Genomic DNA, 13,151 nt, shown 5'->3' on the forward strand with positions numbered 1-13,151 from the left:
TATTATTATTATTATTATTATTAATAATAACAGTGAGGCATCGTTATATAACTATTTATACTATTATTGCTAGTATACAAAAGTATCGTATGTATTATTATATATTATAAATGACATAATATTTATTAATTTATATTTTAAATCATTATGAATTAATATTTTATTACTATATTATTATTTATTTATTAATCATTAATATTATTGATAAAGGGAGGAAATAAATAGACAAATTCATTTGAAACATATGTACTTTACAAATATAAACAGATAAATAAAGAATTTTTTTATAAATTCCATAGACTTAATAAATTTTTTAGTCCATAAATGTCTAATTTACTTTTTATTTTTTATAAATATCATAAATTATATAAATGTCATATAATTTTCCCTTTATGAAATATATGAAAGTAAATAAATAAATATATAAATAAATAAATACATTCATTTATATATATTATTATAAATGACATAATATTTATTAATTTATATTTTAAATCATTATGAATTCATATTTTATTACTATATTATTATTTATTTATTAATCATTAATATTATTGATAAAGGGAGGAAATAAATAGACAAATTCATTTGAAACATATGTACTTTACAAATATAAACAGATAAATAAAGAATTTTTTTATAAATTCCATAGACTTAATAAATTTTTTAGTCCATAAATGTCTAATTTACTTTTTATTTTTTATAAATATCATAAATTATATAAATGTCATATAATTTTCCCTTTATGAAATATATGAAAGTAAATAAATAAATATATAAATAAATAAATACATTCATTTATGTCTCATATGACTGACAATGGATACAATTAAAAATAACAACAACAACAACAGTATTTATAAATCAGAAAAAGTGAAGCCCAAGAAAACGCATGGCTAGTATGAAGGTCAGGAAAATTACTTGAGTTGAGAAGGTTCAGTCTTCTGCAGTCTTTGGTGTCTGCAGTGATTGGACAGGCATATACATCTCCAGTCTCATTGGCTGACACACCTGACTCTGCTTTCTCCTTCGGTGCTCCTACAAGAAGTCTGAAACATGTGTAAACCTGATTGAGCTCAAGTATGTCTCGAGGCAGGGTATTAAGCCACAGTTGCCGCAGTACCACAGTAATGGCTATCGGAGACAAAAAAAAAACTTTTTTTCACACAGCACTTTCAAGGATAAGGAAGAAATTCACATTCAGCCATGTGTCAGGTATTGCTTATATTTTACCTTATCCTCAGAATTTAGTGGACACTGCAGATAAACTCCAGCATGTGTAACCCTTATCTGTCTGGGTTTGTGAACTGATTTAGACTGGAAGGGCTTGTCAAAACCCATTACTTCCAGGACACAGTGCAACTATGGACAGAAAACGTCACTTAAAGAGCTACATGCTTTTAACTAAAATTATCTGATTAACATAAAGCATCTAAAAACCACAGGAGATGGTGATCACATTTTACTCAAACATTCATTTTCAGACAGTATGGTGAATGAATTTCATGTATACTTCCCTTCCTCTCTTTCCAAAGGCGAGCTATTATGCATACATTCTTTATTCCTTGCAGGGAAAATTGCAAACTCAAGCTCCTCCCATGTAACCGATTTGATTTTGATCACAAAAACTAGGCAGCCTTAAATACAAGAGTCAGGCCCAAGATACCCACATCAGCCATCATGGAACAGGTGTAATCCTCTAGAGCCCTTGAGGAAAGTGAGCAGAATTAAAGAGGCATTTCATTAAACTCTAATCACAAAATCAATGAATTTTATTTCAATATCTGTGAAAGCACGACAGACATAATAATGACTAAAGCGGTGCTGCTTGCAAGCTCGATTCATTAATGTTTCATGATTTTTGGAGACACGCACCCTAGTTGCTATTTTATCCACCTTGCAGCCTGAGGCCTCATAAATATTCCACTCGGTGAGGGATGAGATCTCATCAGATCATGACTCGTGTCTAATGGGATTATGAATGGGCTTTAGTGGGTGATGCAGTCATTTCATCTTCTTTAAAATTCTGTTTGGTGAATTTTAACAGAAATGTATTAAGTCTGCCAGTCTAATCATCACAGATTTCATTCCATCAACAGAGAAATTGGGTTATAAGTAACATGAAGTTTGCCACAGTGAGTGGTATTTTTGTAGGTTTTTTATTCTTGTATGCCAGATAACTATGCAGGGACAGTTATAATAAGCTTTTCGTAAACTGAAAATAACTTATTTAAAAGGATAGTTCACTCAAAAAAATCTAAATTATGTCATCATTATTTACCGTACCAAACCTGTATGACTTTTTTCTTTTGTGGAACGTAAAAGAAGATATTTTGAAGAATGTTTCAACTGTTTTTGTCCATTTAATGAAAATCAATGAGAGGTTCCATTATAATGGACATAAAAAACAAAGATATTTTATAAGAAAATCTTTTTTTGTATGCGTTCTAGAAAAAGAAAGTCATAGAGGTTTGGAACGACATGGGGGTGAATAACAATTTTCATTTTGGGTGAACTATCCAATTAAAATCACAATTGCATGTCTGTCATATACACAAATGCTACAAGTGAACATTATTACTAAAATACGCTGCCCCAAGTGAACATGCTCATTTTGACAACACTCCTTTCAGAGGTGATTTATTTCCGTTTCTGTACTTGTTCATATTCATCACACATTGTGGTGAGGTAGACTGTAATAAAGACACAGACTGAGGTCAGAGTCAAAGGGAGGGAGGGAGAGAGGGGGGGGGGGACAAGGAGGAACAACGAAAGACAAAAGGTGAAGTGAAAGACATCCCTCTCTCTCCCTTTGGGTCTAATTTCATTTGGACCCCCTATGATCGTCCCCCTCAAACCACCATTACAAACAATCGGCTGGCGGCTCTACCTCAAATCCTGTCATGTGACTCCAAATGCTTTCAGCAAGGACAAGACAGGAAATGAGAAAGTCAAGAGAAGGTGAATGAGCAAGAAAGAATGTCAGACTCTTCCTTGTTGCTGCATGTTCACCACAGCAGAACCTTTTATGAGGGCTTTTGCTCATTTCATATGCGAAAAGGGCGTTTACTTTTACTTAAGTCTTAAAGGTACAGAAGCAACAAAACGGCCTGTTTAATTCTAAGCGTAAGTGAGAGGGTGGTCATTAAAATAGTAATTGAAAACTAAATTATAACAGGTTTTGGTGCAAAAAAATGTAATTAGTCCGACTTATAACACAAAGAACATCATGCAGTTTTCATGCAGATTGTTCAGTGAATCTTACTTCCAGTGCATTACACCTGAGCCTGTTTGTGCTTAAAGGGGTCATATGATGCTGCTAAAAAGAACATTATTTTGTGTATTTGGTGTAATGAAATGTGTTTATGCGGTTTAAAGTTAAAAAAACACATTATTTCCCACATACTGTACATTCAGTACATACCACAGAGGCAAGTTTACGAACCACAAGCTGGTTGGGGCTTCGCATTCACTGGTGCTCCATTTTATTGAAGCTGCTCGGCTTGAGAGCATATGACTCAACCTAAATAGATTAATTTAATCTTTTCCACAGCATTAGTCTTCATTCTGCTTTTCTGTCAGATAGAAACAAACTGCAGTTCAACTGCAAATAACACTGAGATTTCACTTTTATTTCATGGTCTAGTGAATCTTTTGAAGACATATACTGACATTTGGTATTTTCCTTAAGAAGTTTAGAAGCTGGAATATTTTAATAGATTGACTCTTTTACTTACTTTTACTCTTTTGACTCTTTTATTGACTCTTTGATTGACTCTTTTACCTTTAAAAACCTTTCTAGCCCTATTTATACCTCTTTTTGATTTACATGGTGATACTGAACGTTTCTGACTTGGTAAAAAAAAAAAAAAAAGCTACGAGTCAGATCACAGGGAACACAACTTCTGTCAGGGCCAGAGTTCACATTTTGCACCTTTGTTTGATGTGTGTGCCTCCACACGACACAAAAGGATCTGTTCTAAAGGCCTGAACTTTTAGTAAATAGTCCTTACAGAAAAAGATCCCACTGGCCATGCTCAGTGTTTGAGATTGTCTGGCAATGCACAAAGAGCTTGATTAGGAGAGAAAAACTTTCTGGCAGTGTTGCACACATTCAAGTTCGGGCAGGTAAAATTCACGTCCCTTATCGCCCACATATTGCTATGAATAATAATAACAATAATAATCATCTTTATTTTCTATAGCGCCTTTAAATGTTACATCTCAAAGCGCTTTACATAAACAAGTAAAACAACAAAACACACCATAAGAAGATTATAAAATAAGCAAGAAAAGAAGAGATGCATTCAAATGAATGGGAATGCAACCAAAACAGAGTCAGCACTAAGCTGCACAATAAATGACATGCACAGACAGCTCATTACACTTTCAATTGAGTGGGTGAGTAGAGAGCAACATATTTGTGCAAAGTTTGTTTCAAAACATAAGCAACTTTATGTCTTCTAAGACACCTTTTGGCAAAATTCTAGGCAGCACTGCATATGTCCTTTGTAGAGAAGTCAGTCCAATAATGCACTGCGTTCAGTGAAAAAACAAATCCATCAAGATAAGTTAAGAAAAAGCAACAACAAACAAAACTGAACAATATCAATAAAAACAGCTGAATCTAATTGAAATTGATTATTTTACCCAATATTTATGTGTTGTGTGTGTGATGTATATTAAGATTATTTTAGTGTTAGCTTAGCAATATGCTAACATCATGTGATCTGCACATATTTGTTTAAAAAACGTTTACCATCATATATGCACATTACCATTCAAAAGGGGAAAGTAATATTTTTACTTTTATTCAGCAAGGGCCAATTGAATAACCAAAAGTGACAGTAAAGACATTTATAATGTTCTAATTCACTTTATTTTATTCATGAACTTTCTTTCATGAATTTTCTATTCGTCAAAGAATCCTGAAAATAATAATGGTTTCCACAAAAATATTAAACAGCACAACTGTTTTCAACATTCATAATAATAAGAAATGTTTCTTGAGCACCAAATCAGCATATTAAAATGATTTCTGAAGGATCATGTGACTCTAAAGACTGAGAGTAATAGAGTAATAAAGAGTAATAGCTGCTGAAAATTCAGCTTTGCATCACACGAATAAATGACATTTTCAAATATATTAAATTAGAAAACAGTTATTTTAAGTTGTACTAATATTTCACAATATTACTGTATAAATGCAGCCTTAGTATGCTTAAGAGACTTCTTTCCAAAACATTACAAATCTTACCAACCCCAGTAGTTTAAATTTACATTTCATAAAACCATTCCCTTCTTTATCATTTATAACACACATTTAAGCCTTTCTTTACAGGAACCTCATGGATCAGAGCTGCTATGGTCAACTAGAACATTCACAAGGTGACAAATCTCATTCTTGACATTCCAGCTGTTACAGATTAATGAATAATATCTAATCCAAAAACCCAGGATGCTCCACATGTACAGCAAGTCATTATCCCTCAGTCTTTCCAGCCCAGAGGCGAGACAAACCTACTCTACTTCAGCTGAAAGTGTTTTATGACATGCTGTCTAGACCACTCAATGATTTTAAAGTAGTGGAACCCGAAGTTTTCATAGTGCCTACCCTACTCAATTGACAACTCAAGCACCATAATCGTATTTTTAATAATACTCAAACGTAACATCATCTTGTTGATTATTATGGGACTTTTCAAGTCTTGTAAGACGAGATGGATGGGCCTACATGTTCGCAAATGACATTAACGATAAGCAACCTTAGTCAGGGTAGCAGCACCATATTTAATTTTTGACAGGAATGAAAACGAGGCTGTGAGGGATAGGAATGCAGCGTGTTCAATGGATGGTAATGAAGTTTAACAACATATTGGTTGTTCAGCTGACGAAACATCTTTCTAAAGAAAACTTCCAATTGACAAAAACTCCATAAAACACTTTTGAAAGTTGTGAGTTGGGAAAATTACATGAGCTGACGAGTCACATGAGTTCGCACCATTGTAAAGACATATCCCTCACATCTTCGTTTGCATTCACTTTAAATTTGGTAACACTTTAGATTAGGGAACACATATTCACTATTAACTAAGAGTTTTCCCTCAATAAAATCCTAATTTGCTGTTTATTAATAGTTAGTAAGGTAGTTGTTAATTTTAGGTATTGGGTTGGGTTAAGGGATCTAGAACATGGTCATACAGAATAACGCATTAATATGTGCCTATATAATAAGTACTAATAAACAGCCAATATGCTAGTAATATGCATGCTAATAAGCAAATAGTTAATAGTGAGAATTGGACCTTAAAATAAAGTGTTACCTTAAATTCAATAAGGTGTCTAATATGATTAATTAAGGTCTATTTAGTGCATTTTCAAGTTTTGCTACATGTAAAAGAGAGCACTAAATACCAATTCAGGCAAAGCTTTAAATATCCGTTCATTTGAGTTTTGTTTTGAATCTGTTGTTGTGTTACAGTAAATATGTATAATTCCAGCTTTGTTTAGACAGACAGGTAGTACACTTGTCTGACACCTATAGCAATGACCCAGATAATCTCAGCTGCTAGCAGAAAAAAATACCACAAGCTAAAGCAGATGGGAAATCAAATCACACAGGAAATTCACATCACGTTTAGCTTAATTTTACACTAAAACCTAAAAGACAAAACTGACTAAATCCAGTGTGCAACAGTTTTCAATGGGGCAGAACACTGATTACAAATACATTAACTGAATTTAATTATACAGCAGTTAGTCGCAGCCCTCTAATTTGAATGACCAAGCAGCACATGAGCGTGCCAGTGCACTAACAGCAAGCTAACTGAAATGACTTTGCAGTTCTTGGATATGTGACAGAATTACTGTTAAGTAGCATATAGTTCTATATTTGTCATCCATTAATTGCCATATCTGAATTCATGCTATAGCATTAACACCTTACAAAAGCAGAACACTCACAGAGAACTGCACGATAAATCGAAATGGAATCGAGATCGCGATTCGACAGAAGCTGCGATTGTCATGCGTATCTTTCAGTGAAGCACGGTTCTGTGATCAGCAGTAAATCTCCATCCAGAGGCCAGAGGGCGCTCTCGCGCTTAAACTCCAAATACGCCTCGCAGAAGAAACCCAGAAAATGCCTATCGCTGCAGCTGAATAAACAGAAGATTCAAATGCTTTCATTGATTCATCGTGACTAATAAACACATGACTACGGCAATATACGGTTTATCTGAGTAATCGCATTCGATTAATCGTGCAGCCCTACTCTGAACTATGTAAGTTCTGTGTCTAGTTTTGAGTAATGAGACAGAACAGCAATAGAGTAGCTACAGGTCAGAGAATGGAGAGAGTCAGTGTTATTTCCTCAACAGCTTGTTTCAACAAACAGTCAGTGCAGCCATTTTATATAAAGCACCTCAGGCCATAGGTGATATATCTCCTGGTTAATCAGTCAGTGAAAAATGTAAATAAATAAATAAAAAAGTTAAAATATTACATACTACTATTACATACGATACGGTTTAAACGTTTGGGGTTGTAAGACTTTTTAATGTTTTTGAAAGAAGTCTCTAAAGCTCACAAAGGCTGCATTTATTTGATCAAGAATACAAAAATATTGTGAAATATTTTAATATGTTTTACAATGTAATTTATTCATGTGATGGCAAAGCTGAATTTTCAGCAGCTAATTCTCCAGTCTTCAGTGTCACATGGTGCTTCACAAATCTTTCTAATATGCTGATTGGATGCTCAGGAAACATTTGTTATTATTATTGATTTTCAAAACATTTTCTTAATAACAGTGATACATTTTTTTCAGGATTCTAAGATGAGTCTATAATGGTCGACTAACTATATTAAACAAAAAGACATCCTGGAAGACTAACACACTCAAAGACCACAGATGTACATTTACCCATTTCTACCATTTACCTACTGCAATGTTTTGTGGGAAACAAAGGAGAAGTTGAGGTGAGGACTGAGGTGAGCAGTTTATTAAGAATAGGAAGCAAAAACGGAGGAGCACATGAGGAACATAAGAGAAAATAATTGGTGCTTTCAAAGCAATGCTTTGTCAATCTTCGAAACCTTTGCGAATCATTTGTTTCGAACCAGTGATTCGGAGTACGTATGCCAAAGTCCTGTGATTTCACAAGGCTTCGTTACATTACAACTGCTTCGAAATGTTTCAAAGTTTCAATGATTCACCATTGGTTTGGGGGATCAGAGAACCCATGAATCACTTAGAATGCCCCGCAACGTAGAACCATTAAACCAGTGTCTATGGTTTTTACCTGATTTCGGATCAGTTTTATAAATTTGTAGACATTTTTAATGAGACACTTCTGTAACTAGAAGGAAGAATAGTAGTTAGTACTAGAGGTGGGCGATATACTGGTAGACACGATTAACCGGTAGAAATTTGGCAACCGGTAGAGATTTTGAAGTATCATCTCTATCGCGGTTACACGCTTACGTGACGTTGCTGTGCTACATGGTCATGAAAACTTACCATTTGCATGCGTTTTAAGCATTGCGGTTTAAAAACAAGTGATTTTAAGCGATTGAAACGCAATCAGTGAAAGACAACTTTGCTATATGCGCGCACTGTCAGAGAGGCTTATAGAGCGTGGGAGAATTGAACAGAGTTATTTTTGACGCTTTATAGTCCTAGAACGGTTAAATACAGACACTTGTATGTGTCAAAATGCCCATCTTTGCAAGTATCCTCATAAACACGGCAATTTAGGTCTTAAGTGAAAGCAAACAGCTGAGAAAGAAAACACATGTGTAACAGTATATTGGATTTTTATATATTTACATTTATAAATATATATTTAATTTATACAGTGCAAAATATGCAGTTTGTTTATACAGTACATTTAATTACTTTATACAATGTAGCATTTCTTATTTATTTTTTCTACTTTAATTTTTTTGTCCTATTGCTTGTAATTAGTTTCTTATTATTTAATCGTTGATTGTTTACTTGTCTTCAGTGAGCTTGAGGGTTTTTTATATTTAGGCTAGTATTCGTTTTTGTGATAGTGACACTGGTGACAAGAATTATGAAATTTCTATGGTATCAAAAATTTTAATATCATAAACCTATAGACCTCATTTAGCAAAAATAACTATATTGTGATATATATCATTACCGTGAAATAAAATTACTCATTGTGATATAAGATTGTGGTCATATCGCCCACCCCAAGTTATATATCCAAGCCCTCCATGAAACAAACAAATCATTTTAATCCGAAATTCAATGACATCAAGAAAAAAACTCAAAACAAGCACAGTAAACAGGAAACTAAGCAAAATAAAAGTCCCAAAACAAAACAAAGGCATTGCGTACCACCCACACTGACTATGTATGTTCTCACATGCTAGATCCATCATCACCACGTAGGCTTTAAACATTTGCTGCAGTTGTTCAGTCGGTAACTGGATCTCAGCTGTGAGAATTTCAGCTTGTGGCTTTACAGAGAACTTAAGCATGATGAGAAGTTGTCTGTGGTCATCATGAGGATCTGAGAACATTCAGCACACCAGCAGCACTAAAGAATCACTTCTGCTGCTCTAGCGAACGCCATCACATGAAGGAAACAGGTTATTAGTCTATGACATTGTGTGAGACAAATGACCAAAGATCAAACCACAGAAATGTCCAGCCAAACACAGGATGTCCTTGTGTGCCAATGAGCCAGTCCTTTATGTGTTCGACAAGATGATGAATGTCTAGCCAGTCCAATTAATATCAACGTGACTGATCTTGTTTCTCAAATTGTCGGCGCAGATAAGATCAGGAGGACCTCTGAACAGTTGATGCGTACATAAATCAGAAATCAGGAGCGGGGAAATTTATTCCCAATATGAAAGAGCAAAAATCTCTTCCAAATTACAAAAACATAGTAGCCTCCAGTGGCGGGGGTTTAAAATAGAGGGGGCACACCAATTTTATTGGTCTGGGATCCCTGCCGATTATTATTATTATTATTTGCTTAACCACTTTAAAATGGCTTTTTGGTTGCTTTTAGTCAGAAAACGTAAAGAAAACGACACACATACAGCAAGATAATATAATTTCACTTACTGAAATGAATTGTGAATTTTATTGACATTAAATCGTCCTCCTCCCATTTTCACCTCAAAATTATGGGGAAGCTGTGCCTCCCCCGACGAGCCGCCACTGATAGCTTCCTAAACAACTTAAGAGTTTTCTTCATATTTTTTTAAATCGCCACCAACAAAGAAGATGCAGGGAAGCAGACAAATGCAGTGCTCTTCCACTGAGGTTCAATGACAGGCAATCAGGAAGTCACCAGAAAATGTATTTAGCAACACAGACAGCTTCACATTAGCTTGGGACGACTCCACTAGGACAATGACAAGGGCAGACACAAACACTCAATCTGTTTTTCCTTTCTTTGAACTTATAGCTGCATTTAATACGACAAACAGCAAACATTTACACCACCCTGTTTTGGAGAGCATAGCATTCACAGACCACAAAGGGAAATGGGCCAGTCCAGACACCACTGCTCTCCTGTGGTACAGTTTCCTACATCTGTTAAAAATTAAGAGACATGTCTTATGATTCATTTAGTCTTCTTTAGGTGTACTTCATTCATTCTGTGTCTGCAGTGTGTCCTATACAGCCAACGACTTGATTATCTTATCTCCATTGTGCTCGCAGAAATTACACATGAAACGTCATAAGATGAGACAGATTTGTGGTTTCATTGTGTATATTGCTTTAGGCCTTTATATAGGAGTCTGTAATGTGTTGTGGTTTTTAACATGCTTATAAAATGCTACCTTGTGGGTCAATCATATGCTGACGGCTAAATTGAAAAGTCAGGGTGTTCTATTATGGCACCATATAGCTGTCAATAATTAATATGCTTCAGCAATACCTCTGTTTTAAATAAAACCACTTAGCGCCAAGTATTTTGCCTGAGCGCTCAGAAAACAAAAGACAAATCATTATTTTGCACTGTTATGGTCATATTTATTGGTTATATGCTCAAATGCTATGTTTCAATAAAAGTTGGGCTGTATGTTGCAAAGGGCATTAGGCCTATATCCATCTGTAATCAAAGAAAACAGCCTGTGTGAGTCAATGCAGTTACGCGGCTGGCTTTTGTTGTGAAATCTGTGGAATTCTAATTTCCTGGGGAGATGAAAAAAGCATTGTGTGCAAACCAGTATCTACCTGCGCTATCGTGCACGATTTTCTGCAAAGCTGGTGTTTTTTCTACTGCTCCCACTGAGTGTCTTTGAAAAAGACTTTATGTCCCACTATAACATTAATTTATAGGTGTTAGACTGCAAATAATATGATATTGTTGTTGAGCTCAGTCTCCTTGCATACGACTAGGGATATGCCGGTATCAAATTTTCATGTTGTGATTAATTGCTAATGCTTTTATCACATAGGACTAACTCACTCTGTACTAGTTATTGCCTTATGAGGCTGGTGGTGGTGATACAGGTCTCATGGCACTCATAAGCTCCAATTCATTTAGTGAGAATCATAAATAAGTGAACTACAAAGCAAAATCTACTGCTTCAGTCTTGAGCAAATGGGTCTCAGAGGAACTTACTGACTACTGTAAATGATCAGTTGGTTATTTCACTGCAGCAAGGGGTAAGTGGTCAATGTGTACAGCTCAGAAGGCCTTAACCAACATTAGTTATGGTGCTTTGTCTATTCAGTTACTATGTCCATTTCACAACTGACTCTGGCCAGCTGTACCCATTAGGACTTTTATTCATCACTTTCAGTATCAAATCTCAAAATATGGGTTGTCAAGAATAAAAATTTGAGCAACAGTATTTGAGAACAACGAAGGCAAAAACTGTTGTAGCAACCATAAAACATTAGACAAGCGGGTGCATGACCTGCCCAGCCCTAAGTCACAGTAACGGGCGGTCTTATCACTGTCTCATATCCTCTTGTGAAATGGAGCTTTCATGTTAAACATTTACCTGAGTTAATCAAGTTAATTCAATGCCACAAAAACAGAAACAAGAAGGTCATAAGAGCATTTCAAAAATTTCGACCGAAACATTCAGACATGAACAATGACAAACATAACTTTTTCAGGTTATTCAATCTTCATATCACAGTCATAAGAGAAAAAAATAAGGTGTGCAGATTACACTGTAGTAGTAATAAGATGCCATTATTATAAGGATCTATTTCTACCTGATCCTATCCTTAATTTAGTTTCGTTGGTATGGCCTAATATAATCAGGTTAATTCATTACTCCTAAATAATATTTTTGACTTGTATATGTTTTAGACTTTACCACATGATGTGTATTTTAGGTCACACAACAAGTTTCTACAAAAATTCTCATTTAATAACTCTTTTTTAAAAAACGATACTTTCCTGACACCTTGAATAAATTCGTGTATTTTAATTGTCTTTTTTTAAGTGTAAACATATTATCCAAGATAATTTTTATTTTTTTTAACAAATATGATTTTTGAGTCATGAATATCAATAACTTTTCTTAGATTTTCTCCATTCACCTACTGTGCAATTTCATAAAATGGTCAAAATATGTCATATTTAAAACAAATCTTGAGGGGTCATATGACGTTGTTAAAAAGCATTATTTTGTGTATTTGGTGCAATGTGTTTACACGGTTTAAGGTCAAAAAACACATTATTTTCCACATACTGTACATTATTGTTTCTCCTCTATGCCCTGCCTTTCTGAAACGCATCGATTTTTACAAAGCTCATCGGTCTGAAAAGCGAGGTGTGCTCTGATTGGCCAGATATCTAGTGCGTTGTGATTGGCCGAATACCTCAAGCATGTGATGGAAAATGTTACGCCCCTTACAGGTTCCGGAAACTTTTCTCCATAAAATGCGCAGCACACACTCGAATATTTGGGTTGTACTGTTCTTGAACAGTGTTGTAAATAAAACTTAACCACTGATTTCTAGTTGTGTCCTCTTTTGGCAAGCAAAAAAAAATTGTTTGGCTTTCGCAACGAAACACACAGCGTCTCCACAACATGGCGGCGGCGGTGGCAGCAACAATAAAGTTACACCTTCTTTCTTTGCGTATACATTTGGGCGGTGTTATGCAAATTTTCCCCACCGTGACCGTGACATGTGG

General features: G+C 34.9%; 1 protein-coding gene across 1 annotated transcript in view; it reads right to left on the bottom strand.

The window, feature by feature from the left end:
• LOC107753225 (integrin alpha-3) overlaps nucleotides 1-13,151 on the bottom strand; it is a 42,516-nt gene that overhangs the window by 20,107 nt on the left and 9,258 nt on the right. The window contains 1 exon segment of the mRNA XM_074560223.1: nucleotides 922-1,049. Within this exon segment, the coding sequence (XP_074416324.1) occupies nucleotides 922-1,049 (128 nt within the window).

The sequence above is a fragment of the Sinocyclocheilus rhinocerous genome, unplaced genomic scaffold (assembly GCF_001515625.1).
Source record: "Sinocyclocheilus rhinocerous isolate Xijiao unplaced genomic scaffold, SAMN03320098_v1.1 scaffold191, whole genome shotgun sequence".
NCBI lineage: Eukaryota > Metazoa > Chordata > Actinopteri > Cypriniformes > Cyprinidae > Sinocyclocheilus > Sinocyclocheilus rhinocerous.